Source organism: Nematolebias whitei, chromosome 4 (genome assembly GCF_014905685.2).
Source record: "Nematolebias whitei isolate Nwh7 chromosome 4, NemWhi1, whole genome shotgun sequence".
In the NCBI taxonomy this organism is placed as follows: domain Eukaryota; kingdom Metazoa; phylum Chordata; class Actinopteri; order Cyprinodontiformes; family Rivulidae; genus Nematolebias; species Nematolebias whitei.
The window spans coordinates 55,198,974-55,218,015 of NC_056501.1; the positions used below are offsets into that span (position 1 = coordinate 55,198,974).

The 19,042-nt window shown below is 40.8% G+C and overlaps 1 protein-coding gene across 1 annotated transcript in view; it reads right to left on the reverse strand.

Moving 5' to 3' along the window:
• Positions 1 to 541: 541 nt before the first annotated feature.
• mmadhcb (metabolism of cobalamin associated Db) overlaps positions 542 to 19,042 on the reverse strand; it is a gene marked incomplete in the record, with an annotated part of 166,578 nt that continues 148,077 nt past the window's right edge. The window contains 3 exon segments of the mRNA XM_037675451.1: positions 542 to 1,066; positions 2,219 to 2,305; positions 2,629 to 2,759. Of these exon segments, the coding sequence (XP_037531379.1) occupies positions 872 to 1,066; positions 2,219 to 2,305; positions 2,629 to 2,759 (413 nt within the window).

Here is a 19,042-nt window from a genome sequence, read left to right on the forward strand (position 1 = left end):
GAAAACATTGCAGTATGGCTGTGATATATTTAATACAAAATGAAACATCTTCCAAGAATTGTAATTCCATAACTTTTGCCAGCGATTGTAGATTTAAAAAAGTAACATTATCTAAACTCTAGTTAATCTGAACGTGATAATTGCGGGCAGCACGGTGGCGCAAATGGTAGAGCTGCTGCCTCTCAGCGAGCAGGTCCTTGGTTCAAACCCCGGTCCAGGGGCCTTCTGGGTGGAGTTTGCATGTTCTCTCCGTGCATGCGTGGGTTTTCTCTGGGTACTCCAGTTTCCTCCCACAGACCAAAAACATGCATGTTAGGCTAATCGGTAACTCTAAATTGTCCCTAGGTGTGAGTGGGAGAGTGAATGGTTGTTTGTCTCGTTTGACTCTATGTGGCCCTGTGATGGACTTGCAACCTGTCCAGGGTGTACCTCGCCCCTCGCACAGTGATTGCTGGACATGGGCACCAGCGACCCCCGTGACCCAAAATGGAATAAGCGGGTAAAGATAATGGAAGGATGGATGGATGTGATAATTGCTCGTTTGTTTTAAATTTATTAAAAACAAATAAACAGTTCTGTGTAATTTAATCAACTTATTGTTGATGAAAGTTGTTGTTTTGCTTTTATGATATTTGATGAAAAATGCATTCAATTAATTTATGTACTGTGGCGTTAAAGCATTCCTTCTTTAATTACAAATAATGAAGGTATAAAACACCAAAGATTTAAACTGTGATACAGATTTAATGTGGAAACCTTGATGTCTGCCATGTAAGTGTAGTGTTTAATCTGTTTGGTGTGGTTCAGACTGCTAATCTATGACACTCCAAACACTAATCTAGCTTTGTTACACAACAGCCGGTCTGGATGTTCAGTTGTGTTGCAGATTTTTTATGGTCAGGGTGGTTGGTGGGGCGTTGGTACATATTGTCCCCACAAAAATCTGAGTTCCCCACAGAGAGTGTCGGATCACTCTGCAGCAGCCCAGGTCCTCGATCTGGAAGCCCAAGTGACGGTACCTGTCATCAGTCTCAAACAGCGTGTTGCTGGTGTACGCACCAAAAAACTGGGGAGGGAAACACAAACGTCACAATATTAAAGAAACTGAAACTATTTACTGGTTTTAAGACATTTAAAAATGTTAAAAATTTGAGGCAGCAGTGGCTGAGTGGTTAGTGCAGTCGTTCTCCAATGCAAGAGTTGGGGGTTTGATTCCACCAGCAGTCACATGCTGAAGTGTCCCTGGGCAAGACACTGAACCCTTCATTGCCTCCGATGTGTGTCCCATCAGTGTATGAATGTGATAAAACTCTTGATTCTTCTTTGTAGAGATCTGGTAGAGTGCTGTATGAATGGGTAACCGAGGCACAGATTGTAGTGTACAGATATTTGAGTATCTTGATATGATAGAAAGGAGCTGTATAAGTACAGTCCATCCATTAACAGTCCATTTTATACTTGTCGACACCAGAATGTACACGATCAACAGCTCGTTTTCTGTTTTTGGGGTAAAATATTTTTGAATACACAATTTTACTATAAAAACCCACAAAGGTCACAAAAAACCTTGAAACTGACAAAAGTATTAGTACTTTACCCCAATCATTTGAGAAAACTATACTTTATGGCAGAATGGGGTGGTGGTGGCGCATTGGCTACAGAATGCAAGCCTGTGATCGGAAGATCGCCGATTTAACTCCCTGGACCAACATCAAAATGTGGGTGGGAAAGGTGAAGCACCCACACCCGTCCCCACCCTCATTTGCCCCAGTCTGGGCCCCTGAGCAAGGCCCGTTACCCCCACCAGCTGCTCCCCTGGGTGCCTTAGATAGCAGCTCTCTGCTCCACACAGAGGGCTGCAGTAGCTCAGTGGTCTGTGGTTGTGTCAGGAAGGACATCCAGCGTAAAAACAATCAAGTCTTCATGTGAGCTAGTTCACTGTGGTGACCTCTGAAGAAGGGAGCAGCCAAAAGAAGAAGATAAATACTTTTCGGCAGAATAAAAACTAGAATTTATCAAGCATGCTAACTTTGCTACAAGTGAAAGCCTGAAAAAAAAGTTTTCTGGATGATCTGTCAAAGGAAATTCATTTTCAAAATTTCCATGTGGTCCTTTGATTGCTTTAACTTGGACCTCTGGGAAAAAAACGTTACCCACCCCTGGTCTGGATTGTTTAAAGATCCCCGGGCAAGGGAGGATGGATATCAGAGAATCTTACTGCCAGGCCAGAAGCTGGATCGATGAAATCTGCCCAGAATCCTTCCTGCTGCAGAGTCAAACAGATCTCCTTGGCTCCATGAACAAACTGCAACAGGATCATGGTCAAGTTTGTATAAGCCTTTAAATTTATAGTTATACATTAAAATAATGTTCAAACAATGTGCTCTGGACATGTACAAGTAGTTTTAATAGTAACAAGTAGTTTTTTCCACTAATAACAGATTTGTACTTATTAGTACAAATAAATTTTATCACAAAAGTGATAAAAGGATCTCTGTATTAAACTGATGGACAAACAGAAATAATTTTGGGAATTCTAACAGACCTAAAAAAGGAAGAATTTTGTCTGATTTAATGTCAGACAGTGAGAAAAATGGTTTCTGTTTATTGTACTAAGAAGCGGTTTACCTTGTCAAGCATCTGATCTCTTTCCTGATCCACATCAGCACTCCATGATGTCATATCATTTTTGGTCTTTTGGGTCACTGTGACAATCACCATATCAGAGGATGGTGCTTCCGGAAACATGGAACAGAAATCTGTTGGAGTGACAGAATGCTTCAAGTCAGCAATCAGAGCCCAATGTGCTTACTGCACTTTCACAGAAGGAAACAGACAAATAAAGACAAAGTTCTGAGTTTTACACACAGTTTAAGGCTTGGTTTACATGAGAACCACTATTGGAAACAATCGTGTTTTTCAATGTTTGGCGGGGCAAATTAACAACAACAAAAAAAAAAGGAGCCAGTTTATATGGAAACACTGTAGTTTCCAAACCAGGTAGGGTTGCCAGATAAGAAAAGATGAGCTATACTGCACTGTTGCTTTAAAATTACTGCATTTTGACCCAAACGTAAAGTGTGTAAAACAACCTTATCTGGCAACCCTGGGCTCAGCTGCATGCATCATGCATGCAGTGTCTACATGTTCATAATTACATCCAAACTGATGAATACAGCCACGTTCCTTTGGACCGAGGATGTTGTTGGTTTTTTCCTACATGCTGGATAAGGGTGAGTAGCCCAAAACCAATCCGTTCTCTGCCATTTATTGTAACTGCTGTTAGAGCAGAAAATCTTTTGACTGCAGCCGCCTGACAGTCAATGATCAGGGCGGCTGTGGCTGAGTGGTTAGAGCAGTCGTCCTCCAATGCAAGAGTTGGGGGTTCGAATCCACCAGCGGTCACATGCCGAAGTGTCCCTGGGCAAGACACTGAACCCCTCACTACCTCCGATGTGTGTCCCATCAGCGTATGAATGCGATAAAGCTCTGATTAGCCTCTTTAGAATGATTTGTTCAATTAGCTTTGTAGAGATATAATAAGAGTGCTGTATGAATGGGTAAATAAGGACACAGATTGTAGTGTAAAGCGCTTTGAGTATCTCAATAAGATAGAAAGGTGCTATATAAGTACAGTCCATTTACCATTTATTGATCATGTTATTTCAATAACTGATTAGTGATAGAAATACTTTATTAGGGAAATTCAACACTATTGCATCCACTCCACAAATATACAGAAGAAAACCATGAAATAGACAATAAAAACAAAGCAAATGAAAACATGAAAACCAGACAAATTATCAAGTTAAAAGAAATAAAAAAGATAAAGGAATTTCAAAACTTTTCACACTGTGCACCAGAGGGTTATTTATTCTGAGTATCTGAAATGTTGAGGTAGGCATTGAACAATTGATTCTCACTGGCAGGAGTGATTTCCTGTCTCTCTCAGTGGAACATCTGAGCTGCAGTAGTCTCTGGTTGAAGGATCTCCAACATTTGTCCAGGATCCCACAAAGCTTGTGTAAGGTGTTCAAGATGGTCTTAAGCTTTGACAGCATCCTCTTTTCCCCCACCACATTCAATGAGACCATCTCCACACCCACATCATCTCTGGTCCTACAAATGAGTTTATTTATTATGTTGGCATCTGCAACCTTTAACCCACTACCCCAGACTTCTCCTCCACCATAACCCTCAGCACTGGCTCCCCTCAGGGCTGTGTGTTGAGGCCCCTCCTGTTCACTCTGCTCACATATGACTGTGCACCTACCCATCCAGACTGTCATATTGTAAAGTTTGAAGATAATGTAGTGGTGGTGGGATGTATCACAAACAATGAGTCCAGCTACAGGCAGGAGGTGGAACACCTGGAGAGTTCTTAAGGAAGAATAACTCTCATATCAATGTGAAGAAGACAAAGAAGATGGTGGATTTCAGAAGGAAGAGTTGAGGATTGTGACTCTTCTTCACACGTTCTCTCCCGGGTGGTAAATTCGAAGGAACCACGGGCTCGTTCACACTTTAAGTTTATTTTTAACAAGCAAAAATATATGAACAAAAGCACAAATCTATGGATAATTGGTCAGCTCCGCTTCCTGATCAAACCATTCTACCTGTGGTCAGCTGCTCGTCTGTTTTTACACTCCATGGTCCTGCCACCTGTTTGATCACATTCCTTCTAGAACTTCCACTCTTGCGTAATATGTTTTCCTCCGCAGCCTCAGTGGTTTGGGACACGTACACCTTAAACTGGTCACCCCTGTTTTACTGCTGACTGGCCTTAACTCAAAGCTTTCTTGTAAACAACCCACAACCTTTATAACATACATCCCAATAAGAATAATAATAATGAGCACATAGACCTTCTGAAATTACTAATAGACCTTTTTCACGCTTCCGCGTTTTAAAGCGGATGTGGTGTTCAACAACTTCCGGTGGCTATAGCGTTAGCATTAGACAGTGAGGAAAATGGCTCAGTCTCGGTGCGGTTGCTTTTGTTCAGTTCCTGGCTGTTCTTGTGGGGCAAGAAAACAACTATACCTACCATGCTTTCCACGACGTACCCGTACCAAAAAAGGCAGTGGATCCATGCGATCAGAAGAGATCATGGTCCCGACTTCTGCATAAAGCCAGGGAGCACTTGTATGTACAGGTACTTCTAAAAAAATTGCATATTGTGATAAAGGTCATTATTTTCAATAATGTAATTATAAAAATGAAACTTTCATATATTTCAGATTCATTGCACACCAACTGAAATATTTCAGGTCTTTAATTGTTTTAATACTGATGATTATGGCATACAGCTCATGAAAACCCAAAATGCCTGTCCCAAAAAATTAGCATATCATGAAAAGGTTCTCTAAACAAGCTATTAACCTAACCATCTGAATCAACGACGTAACTCTAAACACCTGCAAAAGATTCCTGAGGCTTTTAAAAACTCCCAGCCTTGTTCATTACTCAAAACCGCAATCATGGGTAAGACTGCTGACCTGACTGCTGTCCAGAAGGCCATCATTGACACCCTCAAGCAAGAGGGTAAGACACAGAAAGAAATTGCTGAATGAATAGGCTGTTCCCAGAGTGCTTTATCAAGGCACCTCGGTGGGAAGTCTGTGGGAAGGGAAAAGTGTGGCAGAAAACGCTGCACAACGAGAAGAGGTGACCGGACCCTGAGGAGGATTGTGGAGAAGGGCCGATTCCAGACCTTGGGGGACCTGCGGAAGCAGTGGACTGAGTCTGGAGTAGAAACATCCAGAGCCACCGTGCACAGGCGTGTGCAGGAAATGGGCTACAGGTGCCGCATTCCCCAGGTCAAGCCACTTTTGAACCAGAAACAGTGGCAGAAGCGCCTAACCTGGGCTACAGAGAAGCAGCACTGGACTGTTGCTCAGTGGTCCAAAGTACTTTTTTCATATGAAAGCAAATTTTGCATGTCATTCGGAAATCAAGGTGCCAGAGTCTGGAGGAAGACTGGGGAGAAGAAAATGCCAAAATGCCAGAAGTCCAGTGTGAAGCACCCACAGTCAGTGATGGTCTGGGGTGCCATGTCAGCTGCTGGTGTTGGTCCACTGTGTTTTATCAAGGGCAGGGTCAATGCAGCTAGCTATCAGGAGATTTTGGAGCACTTCATGCTTCCATCTGCTGAAAAGCTTTATGGAGATGAAGATTTTATTTTTCAGCACGACCTGGCACCTGCTCACAGTGCCAAAACCACTGGTAAATGGGTTACTGACCATGGTATTACTGTGCACAACTGGCCTGCCAACTCTCCTGACCTGAACCCCATAGAGAACCTGTGGGATATTGTGAAGAGAAAGTTGAGAGACGCAAGACCCAACACTCTGGATGAGCTTAAGGCCGCTATCGAAGCATCCTGGGCCTCCATAACACCTCAGCAGTGCCACAGGCTGATTGCCTCCATGCCACGCCACATTGAAGCAGTCATTCATGCAAAAGGATTCCCGACCAAGTATTGAGTGCATAACTGAACGTGATTATTTGAAGGTTGGCGTTTTTTGTATTAAAAACACTTGTCTTTCGTTGGTGGGATGAAATATGCTAATTTTTTAGGACAGGCATTTTGGGTTTTCATGAGCTGTATGCCATAATCATCAGTATTAAAACAATTAAAGACCTGAAATATTTCAGTTGGTGTGCAATGAATCTGAAATATATGAAAGTTTCATTTTTGAATCTGAAATATATGAAAGTTTCATTTTTATCATTACATTATGGAAAATAATGACCTTTATCACAATATGCTAATTTTTTTAGAAGGACCTGTAGTCTGCATTTCACTCGGGAGGATTTTGTCCACAAATCCACCACCAGCTGCTTTAAAGTTGAGTTGTTCCTTCTCTCTTCACCTGGAATAATTTCACAGCACCAGCTAAGAAAGAGTCTGCTTTTAGAGGGCTCAGAAACAGCAGCTTGTCCTCTCACAGAAAGCTAGCCAGGCTGAAGCTGCTATTGGAGTCCACGTGAAACTCACTTCACCTGGTGGCACATCCACCCACAGGTAAATATCAAATTAAGATGGAACATTATAAACTTGTCATGCAAGTCATGGAGAGATCAAGTTACATGCACCGACTCAAAATGTATTGATCTTCACGGAAATAATGTCATCAATAATAATAATAATGTCAATAAGCTCAATAATTGAAACAATCTTGCTAACCGTATTTTATTTTGTGGTTTTACAGGTGCACTCCCAGCTGTCCTCATTCTGCTCAGTCCTGCATTGGTGGACTCTCACAGCCTGCTTGAGTCACCATAATTAGGCAGTGTCTTACCTGAGAGAAGATTGGCTGGCTGAACTAAAGGCTGGGGCCAATTTCAACTATTTTTATATATGAATGTGAGGCCCATGTTTGTTTGTTTTGTAATTCTTAAATATTATTCATATTTATTTTTGTTTACTTAATTTCATATTTATATTCCAGGTTGAAGGTGCCAGTCCAGTCTTGTGTAGGTTTCGTTCCACGTGTGTCTCGTGCATCACAGCTTGTGGGTGAATTTCTGCTCTTGTGTTACCTTGAACCATCCTTGTGTCTTGTAGCTGACTAACCACTGGAAAGCCACAGCCTTGGCTGAATATTTATTTTAAGAATCATTATTGCCTCCATTAGAATAGGTTTTTAACTTGGTGTTAATAAAATTTATATTGTATCTTGGAACACAGTCTCCTGCTTACTTGTAGACAAACCCAAGTGCCTTTTCTGTGTATAAATTATGTCCTTGGATGAAAGTCCTAAGGTCGTGTTGCAATACGTTTATAAAATAAAAATAACATCCATACCCAAGCTTGTTACATATTGTTCTAGTGTTATGTAATTAGTTATTTAAAGGTTTTGAATTATTTTAAACATTTAAAACACAATTAAAACACACTTGAACAGCATACTGTACTGTTTTTTTTTAATTTAATTTGTGGATTGATTCAGTTGTATTGAAAGGAAAACAAGTGTAATTTACAATATCTAGTAAAAAAAAAAGCCCTCAACTATTTAACATTTTATAACTACACTATAAATTGATAGTGGATTATATTTTTCCCAAATTATGCAATTTTATTTTTTAAAAATTGGCACATTTATGTATTTTTCATTAGTAACAACTATTTACAGTATTTACAGTGATTCACACAGCTTGAGACTGAATATTAAAAATATGAAGAAACAAAAGTGTGATTTGTACATTTTATGATTCTTACTGCATTGATATAAACACATCGATGAAGGTGTTGAAGTAAAACATGTCGGAAGACTCCTCCTCCACACTTCTTCTGCAACACGGAAACAGCAGTAAGCCTTGGTTGTAGAAGCTGTACCCCTGAAGAACATCTGGACTGCTCCCTGGTTCTGGCCTCTGAGAAGACATTTCCAATGACACTTGTAGAGACTGAAGATGCGTGAAGTGTGGACACAAAACACATGTTGGGAAGACTGCAGCTTCAGAGGAAGAGCAGGGAAGTGTGGAGCCATGTGGTCCAGAATGATGCTACGCAGGACTTCTCAGGAGGGCAATGGTAAGACATCTGTGAGCCCTGTGGCACAGGCCCAAATCTGGATGGTACCAGGTCCAAACTTATGACGTGCGATAAGTGGTTGGGACTCCAGCTGGTGGTTTTTCTCCTGCTGTCACCCAGTGAGATCTAAAACAGATAACTGTTTTTAGCACATACATATAATACTTGTTACAACATATTTAGCTTTAAACAAGTAATACATTATAGTTTGAAGATGAGCTGAAACAGCAGCAGAACAAAACAGACTATGCTGCTACCACAAACAGTAACCGGTGAACAGGGAGATGTTACTGCAAGCTCTCAGTAGTATAGAAGTTGTCCATCGTACGTCAAAGTTCTTCAGCTGTCATAAATAAAGCATCTAGCTCTGACTTCTTGTCCCTTGACAATATTTGACCTGTAGTTATGCAGAAGTAAAGCACGATTTGAACATAAAGAATCTTATAACGAACATCTAGTACGTTTTCTTTCACAAACTGTAATGGCAAACACATATCAGAATGTTAAAATATCATTTAAAAGTTTATACCACGTCTGTCTCAACTATTCCAAATAATTTAGCACACTAAATTAGGCTTTATTATGATGTTTATGTACTTCATATGTTGTAGGTAACGGTTAGCTCGCTAAGCTACGTCTTTTCTTACCTTGATAGATGTGGATATATTCTTCACAAAAGAACTTTTATCCTTTCTCAAGTTTAATGGTTCAAGAATTCGCCGCTGCGATTTCCTCCACATCAGCGAAAGAAAAGGCTGGCATTTGCATAGACTCGCAATAACAGGAAGTGACCCAGCACCAAGAGACGCTACTTCTGGTTGTCGTGAAAAAGGTTTATTATTCCTACAAATCCCCCTTTTGATCTCTTAGAAAAAGAGATCATTCAACACCATGATGATATACATTACGACAGAAGCATTAGATCAAAACAGCAAGCAAATTTTCATAACATGGGTGTCAAACTTTCGTCTGTCATTGTTTTTACCTAAGATGCTGCCTGCACGCCGATGGAAAAACCTCCCGGGGCAAACAGTTCATTGGGGTGGGAAAACATCGGCACCACCTCATGCCCCTATGACAGTGACTTTACTAGCGCACGCAGCATCCTTCACCAGTATCTAAAGCATTGCTTCTAACTCCTCATCATCAATGTTCTCTCCATCTAGCAAAGGCATCATCCTATGGGCAAAATCAGTTTTCTCTATAGCTGCAGTAATCAGGTGGTTACATAAGGCTCTTGCACAAGGAATACAACATCGACAGGTTAGCACAATACCTAGAAAAGTTACAATTGAGATAAACACAGAAAAAACAGCAGTTTTCCTTTTACCAAAGATTCCAGTCAGCCACTCATCCGGGGGTTCTCCAGGCCAGAGCGCTGGTGCATCGTTCTGGACAGGGTTTTAAAACCCTCAAGCGTGCGAGTTAATGACCCATCAGACAAAGTATCATTTGGAATTAAAGTGCAACATTGTTTGCCTAACATAGCACATGTGCCCCCTTTTTTCAGCAAAGATTATGTCCAGAGCCTTTCGGTTCTGTACTGCCATAAGTGAAGTTGGAGCTAGTTGTTCAGCCAGTCCTTCTACAGCGTCACCAGTCAAATTAGTTAATCTGAGTACATCGCAATGAATGTAATTAATTCGATCCACAATTTTGTTGGGCAGTACTGGGAATATCGCTGACCAAATAGGGATGGTCTCAAATCCCGCCACCACCTGATCCACTAGTTTATACCCATTTGGTACCCCACGCGGTATTCCAATTGCATTATGTATGTTGGACTGCTTGCATGCAGGTTAAATTTTTTATTTGTGCTATAGCGCGCTAAACTATGTCCACATCTCTCACCTGGGTGTGCTGTTCGGTCCATGTGACAGATTGTGTGTTCAAAATGCCTTTTAGGAGCAAGAGGTGCTACTGAGCTGGTGAGTGGCTGAGTGGAGTTTGCATTGTCCTGAAACGCACCATACTGTTCATACAAGAAAATCACAGTTGTCAAAAACAAGCAATAATCTCCAATGTTCCCAAAAGTCTCCAATTCTCATATAGTTGGGTATAATCATCATTGTTGCCTGCAAACAGTCTCTTTCTGTTAAACAGTTTTAAGAAAAAACAATCTTATTTTGCTAAACAGTTAAATGAAAAACAACCTTATTCAGAGATACAGCCTTTGGTTTATTGAACAATTTTTATTATGCAGAATCTTCCTTCTTCAGGTCAACAGCTATTTGAGCTTTTGATAACTTTTACGCGCAAAATATTTTCTTGAGCTTATTCAGAAATACAGTCTTTGGTTTATTGAACAATTTTTATTACACAGAATCTTCCTTCTTCAGGTCAACAGCTATTCGAGCTTTTGACCACGTTTACGCGCAAAATCTTCTTTTCTTTAGCTTTTGCCTTCGCAAAGTCTTCTTCCCCTCTTCTCGTCCTGGCCCAGGTCTTGTCACCTTGCCTCAGTTTTTCGGCTGAGGGAGGTTACCCACCCCTTGGTCTGAGGACCTTCTTCCTCAACCAGATAGGTTGCGCGATGGCCAGACCTTTGAGCCATACTACGACTCTGGCAGAGGAGGTCTCCCTTCCCGAAGGGGAGGTTCAACTGAGTCCCCTTTTGCTGGTCTGGGTGTCCGTCCCCTCCGTCAGCCTTGTAAGGGCCTGTCCACCTCAGCTCCTTCCATGTCCTTTTGACGACCTTCAACAAGACCCACTCTGCTGTAGGGGGCCTCCCAGATTCTTCTCTCTCCTTCTGTATTCTGTTTCTTCTCCCAGGGTCAGAGCGGTCGCTAGTCCTGGAAACTGCCTTCCTTTACTCACCACCTGTAATACAAAATCTGCAAACGTCTTCTGCTTCGTTGTCTAGGGGTCTGTCTTCAGATCTTCTCTAATTTTCCTGTTTACTTCTATCCTAGCTGGGCAACAGTGTGGTTCTCTATAGGTCATGTGATGTTCCCAGTGTTTAGTTCCTGTTTGGTGCTTGTAATGTTTTAATCAGTCTTTTCTATCGTAATGATGTCTGTGTAAACTTCGTAACAATAGACTATCATAGGAAAATAACTACATTCCAAACTCATCAGTCCAATTTCAGCCCTCTAAGGCAGGTGACTGTACTTTTCTATCTCTACAAAAATCTACCAACATCCTGTTGTCCTAGAGGAAGAAAATTCTATAACATATTTCAATATTGCCACTACATTGTTATTGTGTATAGTAGAACAGTAAGCCTAAATAAGATTTAATTCCTACTTAAATTCCCCCTTTTTTCACGTGTACCAACATGAAACACACAAAAAAAGGCTAGACCCTTCAAACAGGGTCACCTGTACCTCCAACTCCTGAAACATTTGCATTCAATTTTCTTCTTCATCACCAGAATCCCTTGGTTGGACCCACCTAGAAGAAGCAAAGTTATGTTTCACAAGAAAACAGCAATGTGTGATTACAACATTCAGTGAAAACAAATAATCAGAATAGTTAGGATTGCAAAGATTGTGGTGAATTTTGGGCATTACTGATGTTAATTTTAGTTATGATAAATCTTACTCGATTTACCTCATCCAGTCTGTGGGAAAAAACATTAGTAAACGCATGCGCAGAAAATATATTTTCATTGATTATCCTGTCCTCAAAACAATACAATATATCATTAAACATAAATGGAGCTGGAAAAATGAGAGGAAGTCAAAATCAGTTTATTCAGCTCTGTTGCTCCTCCGGAGATCTGTTTAGGTAAAACAAAAACAAGGGAAAAGTTCACAGTACATGTCTATTAACCCTGTCCATTATTAGTAAAAAATGTGGTTAAAATATTCTACACATGGAACCTTTATTTGCCCAATTAATCTCTTTAAGTCAAGTCAAGTCAAATCAAATGCATTTAAGAACACAGATCCACCACAGTTTTCATTGACCTTTGACCAAATCCACTTCAAGGTCTGTGTTTTGGTTCTGCTGGGTCTAGGGGCATCCACCTTGGACCTGCGAAGCCTCTGGAACCTTCCTGTACATCAGTGCTTCTCAGTTATTTTCTGTTAAGCCCCCCCCTAGGAAGAAGTAAACATTTCACGCCCCCCCCCCCCAACTCTCCGCCGTGACTGTAAATAGTATAATTTGTCTAGAAAATTGTTATAAGTACACTTCTGCATACCAATGAATCCTTATTAACATTAAATTAAAAAAAGATAGAAATATAGATCAACTTACAACAAAGATTATTAACATTGTTTTATAGTCTGTAACAGAAAAGGCTTAAAGTGTATCAATTTGCCTGAAATAAAAAAAAATCTATCCTGATTTAAACTGTAAGCATTTTGACCATTTGATAACGAAAAATCAAATTAAATAAAATCAATCAATAATAATAAATTCAAATTGATCAGCAACATTTTAAGTCAGGAGTGTTAAATAAAACACTTTGACCTTCCAAACAAAAATGAATAAAACAATTTGTGCTGGGGTTTTTTTTGTTTGTTTTTTTTTTAATCAAAATGAGGAAGTCAGGTTTAATGGCTACAATGAGCATGTTTTGCAGTGCACAGATTTTTGAAGCAGAGTTTGAAACATGATACTGCAGCTCTCAGCTCCAGCTCAATGTTTAGCTGGACCTGGACTGGTCTTCAGTGCAGCAGAGAAGTCGCAAAGAGCGCAAGAGCGAGGTGGCAGGTGTGTGTGTTTGTGTGTGTGAGTGTGTGTGGGTCCAGGGGAACGCGCTCGCAAGAGAAGAACCTGACAAGTTGTTTAATGACATAAAATATATTTTGTTAGCAAAGAATATAGTCCTAACATTTGTTAAACATCTGTTTTTCTAACAAATAAAAAAAACATCAAACTTGTACTTTGACAATCGATAAAACTAAAAAATGTCAATGTGAAAGAGGGGGCAGGTGTCGCTCTCGCTTTGAGTTTATACTTTGTTGCATGTGTGATGTGGGTGAAATGCGTCCAGAGCGGAGGACTTGTTAGCAAAGAATAGAGTCCTAACATTTATTAAACATTACTACTGTATTTAAAACAACATCAGAATTGTGCTTTGACAAACTAAAAAACAAACAAAAAAAATGTTAAATGAAAGAGGAAGAGGGGCAGGTAACGCATGCTGCGGGTGACGAGCGTTACCAGCTGCTCAGCAGCAGAGAGACGCGACACAGTTTAAGCATGGCTCCCCAAACAACAAGACAGTCATATTTGTTCATAACTTAATTATTATTAAGACTGAGAGTTGCCGGATTTTAGCAAACAGTTTCCGAACGCACCCTGACAAAATGAGAATGATGCAAAAAAAGAAGAAAAAAAAAACCTACTCCCTGCCGCAAAATGTTCCTCGGGGTCACATGCCCCCCCCCCACCCCCCGGCATTGCTCCGGGCCCCCCCAGGGGGGCACGCCCCACTATTTGAGAAGGACTGCTGTACATATTCCAAAGGAAGAAAGAGAAATATTTTGGTTATTAGGAGCACTGATTTTACCCGTCTTTAATTCTGGACTCCCACCTGGATTCTGAGTCCCAGCAACCAGCAGCCAAGTTAACAAAAACTGTTCTTTTATTCTACTCCTGTCTGGCCTATTAAGAATCCAAAACCAATTCTTGACCATTTCATCCCTTGTCGCAAACTAGACCCACTAGATGAGCTCCTTCAAAGGCAAAAGAAAACACACATTTACTTTAGAAAACATTAGCAAATTCAATCCAAATCAAGTTTCCGGTACAGGTCTCTCTTGTAAATGAGTCCTTGTGACTCAGTGAGACTAACCTGTAGAAACAAAGGTTAAATGAATGAAAAAAGTAAATATTTTGGCTCTGGGGAGCCGCATTATTCATTTTTATCTAAGGATATGAGATATCAAAATTTCTATGTTTGAAATAATTTTGTCATCTAAGAGTAATTGGAAACGGCAAGTTATCCAGCAACCCACATCAGTATTACTCTGCTCTGTTAAAAAGCATCATGTCAGCCTGATCTGTTATTTATGTGTCATGCTATTTTATATATATATATATATATATATATATATATATATATATATATGAAAAATGAGTCTATGTGAGTGGTTTATTCATGTCACAGCCAATGCAGCACTGATCATGAAAAACTGGTTATTGCCTCACCATCACAGACCACATGTGGAGCTGACACTTCACCCAGGCTGCAGTTTTCGTTAGTGACTTTTGACAGCTTGACCACCGTTGTTACATTACTTTCCAGCCTCCTTTTGTCTAGATATACTGTCAAGAGTTCATCTGTGTGCAGCACCACACTTCATCCAGCAAGACTTGTCTGGATGTGATGTTGGTTAAGACCAGGTCCTCATCTGGACAAAGTTTCACATAGCTCAGTTTGACACATCAGCTTGTTGCTTAGCTGAACAGGATGCCTTTCAGTCACAAGCTCCACATCAACAGTCTTTTACTGTTGCCACAGTCAGGTGTTCTCATAAAAGTCACATTTGGTAGCAGACCTAGTTTTTGTGTCAACCTGTAAACGTGATATTTTATTTGGTGATCAAAAACAGAGATTCTAGATGCAAAACTACAATGCTGTTTGAGTCTGCTCTGGACACATCATGACATCTAACTTTGGATCTAAATGGAGACTACCTGTGTGTGTTTCTGTGGGCCATTGCCAGAGTCACTGTCCTGATCCAAAAACCCTCTAGGATAAACCTGCTGAAAGGAGAAAGAAAGAAAGATAAAAAATAAAAAACAAATAATAAAAATCAATTTCAAAATCAATTATCTGTTAGAAAGTTCTATTTTAGAATATCTGTCAGCATCTACCTTTAACCGAGCCATCCTGCATCCTGGTTTGCACAACGGATTTTAAAAACTCTCATTTACATAAAAAGTAACACTGAAACCAATATCAAAGCCAAAATTCCCTATACCTTACTGAACATCGTAAAATCTTCCATTATGAACACATCCTCAATTTCCCTTCTTAGAAATAGGTGAGGACACTAATTGTAATGTTGCCAACTTATGCCAAAATCTGATAATCTCTTTCCATGTTCTGTGTAAGTCTGCATATCTCAGCACAGCTTGATTGTGCATGTTCGTGCGTGTGTGTGTGTGTTTGTTCCCAGGGAGGGTGAATGTCTTTAAATGCTTCCAGTGTGAGTGAAATGTTGCTACTCACTTCCTCCCTGCGTTGTCTCTGCACAAAGTGTTTATGTATGTCTAATCTGCTTCAGGCAGGGAGGTGTTGTGTGGGTTGTGTGTGGTTCTTGTTCGTGTGTGCTGGGCATGTGCTATGTCTACATCTAGCCCCCCCCCCCCCCCCTTTATTGATAGGACCGGATATAGGCCAGTGGGTGGAGGTTTGTTCCCTTTTACTGTTTTTACTTCCTTTATTTTTAAGGACTGCTCCACACCCTTGCAACATAGCACAGCATCAAATAACACCCTCTTTTTCTCTACTAATTCTTTTCTCTGCTTTTTCTGTCTGGTTTTCTCCCACAACAATGCTGTTTTTATTTCTTCGTCTAACTTGGTCACTTTGTTTTTTACCTCTACATAACCAGCCTTTAACATAGTCCTCAAACACGCATTGTCTTCCTCATTCGCCCGCTTCCAAACCAACTCTTCCATGTACTTCCGCATTTGTCTCTATGCCTTATCAACCTCTCTTTCTGGCGTCTTTCCTGCCAATATCAATAATACCACTTCCATCTGTTATTTTACTCTACGACACTCACCATCATTTTCACCTACATTTACTCCTAGATCAATTTCTTCTCCCATCTCAAAATCTATTTTCTGTTTCTCACCACCCAACTTATTTTCCTGATATATAGATTTCTCAATGCACACACACAATTATTTTGCAGCTACACGTTACACAACTGTCCCATAAAAATGGGTCTTCAAAGGGCACTCTTAACCACTGATACAAAGGTTCAACTATTCCGTTTCACATCACATGCAAATTATACCCCATTCACAGCAATAAATCACAATTTCAACCACAAACAGCAATAATTCAACCAACATTGTAACATATCCCCACTGTTAAATGCTTTCTGAAAAAGCAACACCTCAGATTTCAATGAGCACAGCCATAAACCAGAACAATGCATACTTCTCATGAGCACAGCAATAAACCAGGCGACACTGCGCACTTTTAAACAGTTTTCTGCACCAACTTACCACTATATATATATATATATATATTTTTTTTTTTTTTTAAATACAACTAGAATCACACAGAGTACCATATCGCACAACTTCAATATAAAAAGCAGGGTACCATCCTGCGTCACAACTTTAATATAAAAAGCGGGGTACCATCCCGCGTCACAACTTTAATATAAAAAGCAGGGTACCATCCTGCGTTACAACTTTAATATAAAAAGCGGGGTTCCATCCGTCACAACTTCAATATAAAAAGCAGGGTACCATCCTGCGTCCTAACTTTAATATAAAAAGCGGGGTTCCATCCCGTCACAACTTTAATATAAAAAGCAGGGTTCCATCCCGCATGACAACTTTAATTTAAAAAGTAGGGTACCATCCTGCGTCACAACTTTAATATAAAAAGCAGGGTACCATCCTGTGTCCTCACTTTAATATAAAAAGAAGGGGTACCATCCCACACCACAACTTCAATATAAAAAGCAGAGTACCATCCTGCGTCACAACATTAATATAAAAAGCGGGGTACCATCCCGCGTCACAACTTTCATATAAAAATCAGGTTACCATCCTGCGTTACAACTTTAATATAAAAAGCGGGGTTCCATCTTCATATAAAAAGCAGGGTACCATCCTGCGTTACAACTTTAATACAAAAAGTGGGGTACCATCCCAAGTCACAACTTTAATATAAAAAGCAGGATACCATCCCGCGCCACACCTTTAATATGAAAAGCGGGGTACCATCCCGAGTCACAACTTTAATATAAAAAGTGCTATTCCACCTAATTTTGTTCATACATTTTTAAATTTAGCGATTCTTACGTTATACAACAACCCCCCTAAAATCCTAGGTGCAGATTTATATAAAAAAGGCTCTGCTTACCTTTTAAGGGGTGGCCACCCAGGGGTTGAAGTACAGCACGTCGAATCTGGTCCAAATGGGTCTGGCAAACAGCCACGTTTCCTCCGAATCCCGGACGAGCCGCCCAAATTGTTGAGGATTGTGACTCTTCTTCACACGTCCTCTCCCAGGTGGTAATTCGAAGGAACCACAAGCTCGTTCACACTTTAACAAGTTTATTTTTAACAAGCAAAAATATATGAACAGCACAGATCTGTGGAGAATTGGTCTTCTCTGCATCCTGATCAAACCATTCTACCTGTGGTCAGCTACTCGTCTGTTTTTACACTCCATGATCCTGCCACTTGTTTGATCACATTCCTTCTAGAACTTTCACTCTTGTGTAATATGTTTTTCTCCGCAGCCTCAGTGGTTTGGGACACATACACCTTAAAATGGTCACCCCTGTTTTACTGCTGACTGGCCTTAAGTCAAAGCTTTCTTGTAAACAACCCACAACCTTTCTAACATGCATCCCAAAAAGAATAATAATAATGAGCACATAAACCCTCTGAAATTACTAATTATTCCAACAGAAGGAACAAACATACCTACTCCCCATGCCCACCACCTTGAACATAGGAGGATCTGCAGTGGAAGTGGTCTCCAGCTACAAGTACTTGGGTGTACACATGAATGACAACCTCAGCTGAGTCAACAACACCACCAGCCTAATCAAGAAAGCTCATCAGAGACTCTACTTCCTCAGACAGCTGAGACAAGCTGGTCTGGGAAGCTCAGTCCTCACCTCCTTCTACAGGTGTGCAGTGGAGAGCATCCTGTGCTCCAGCATCAACGTGTGGCATGCAGGCTGCACAGTAGTAGGGGTGGGCGATATGGCTCATGTATAATATTGTGATATTTCAGAGCGTTCTGACGATAACAAATTTTTTTTGATATTGAAATGAAAGCTTAATATGAATGGTTGTTTGTCTCTATGTGTCACTGTGATGGACTTGCGACCCGTCCAGGGTGTACCCCGCCCCTCGCACAGTGATTGCCAGACATGGGCACCGGCGACCCCCGTGGCCCTGAGGGAAGAGGCCATGTGAGCAATGCCTTTAGCTTTTTAGCTATGTTGCGCATGGTTAGCTAGGGCATCATGGTGCACCTGGTGATGAGCTGCTGAGATAAAAAAAAACACCGCATCCATGGCCACACCAACTCCTAAACGCACGCGTTCAGAGAGCTCAACCAGCACATCCACCTCTCCAGAGAAAAGTTTCACTGATGTCCTGGGTTCTATAGACAAGAAGCTAACCAGCTTAGATGCCCGGCTGGCCCTGGTGGAGGTTCTACACAAGGAGTTCCAGGCACTGAGGGCGTCTCTGGAGTTCAGCCAAGCTCATGTGGCATCGCTCGCAGCTGAGAACCAAACTCTGAGGTGTAACATCCTGATGCATGCTCAATAATCCAGGTAGAAAAATCTAAAAAAGTTAAATCTGGTCCTCTGGACATTCAAAAAAAACCCA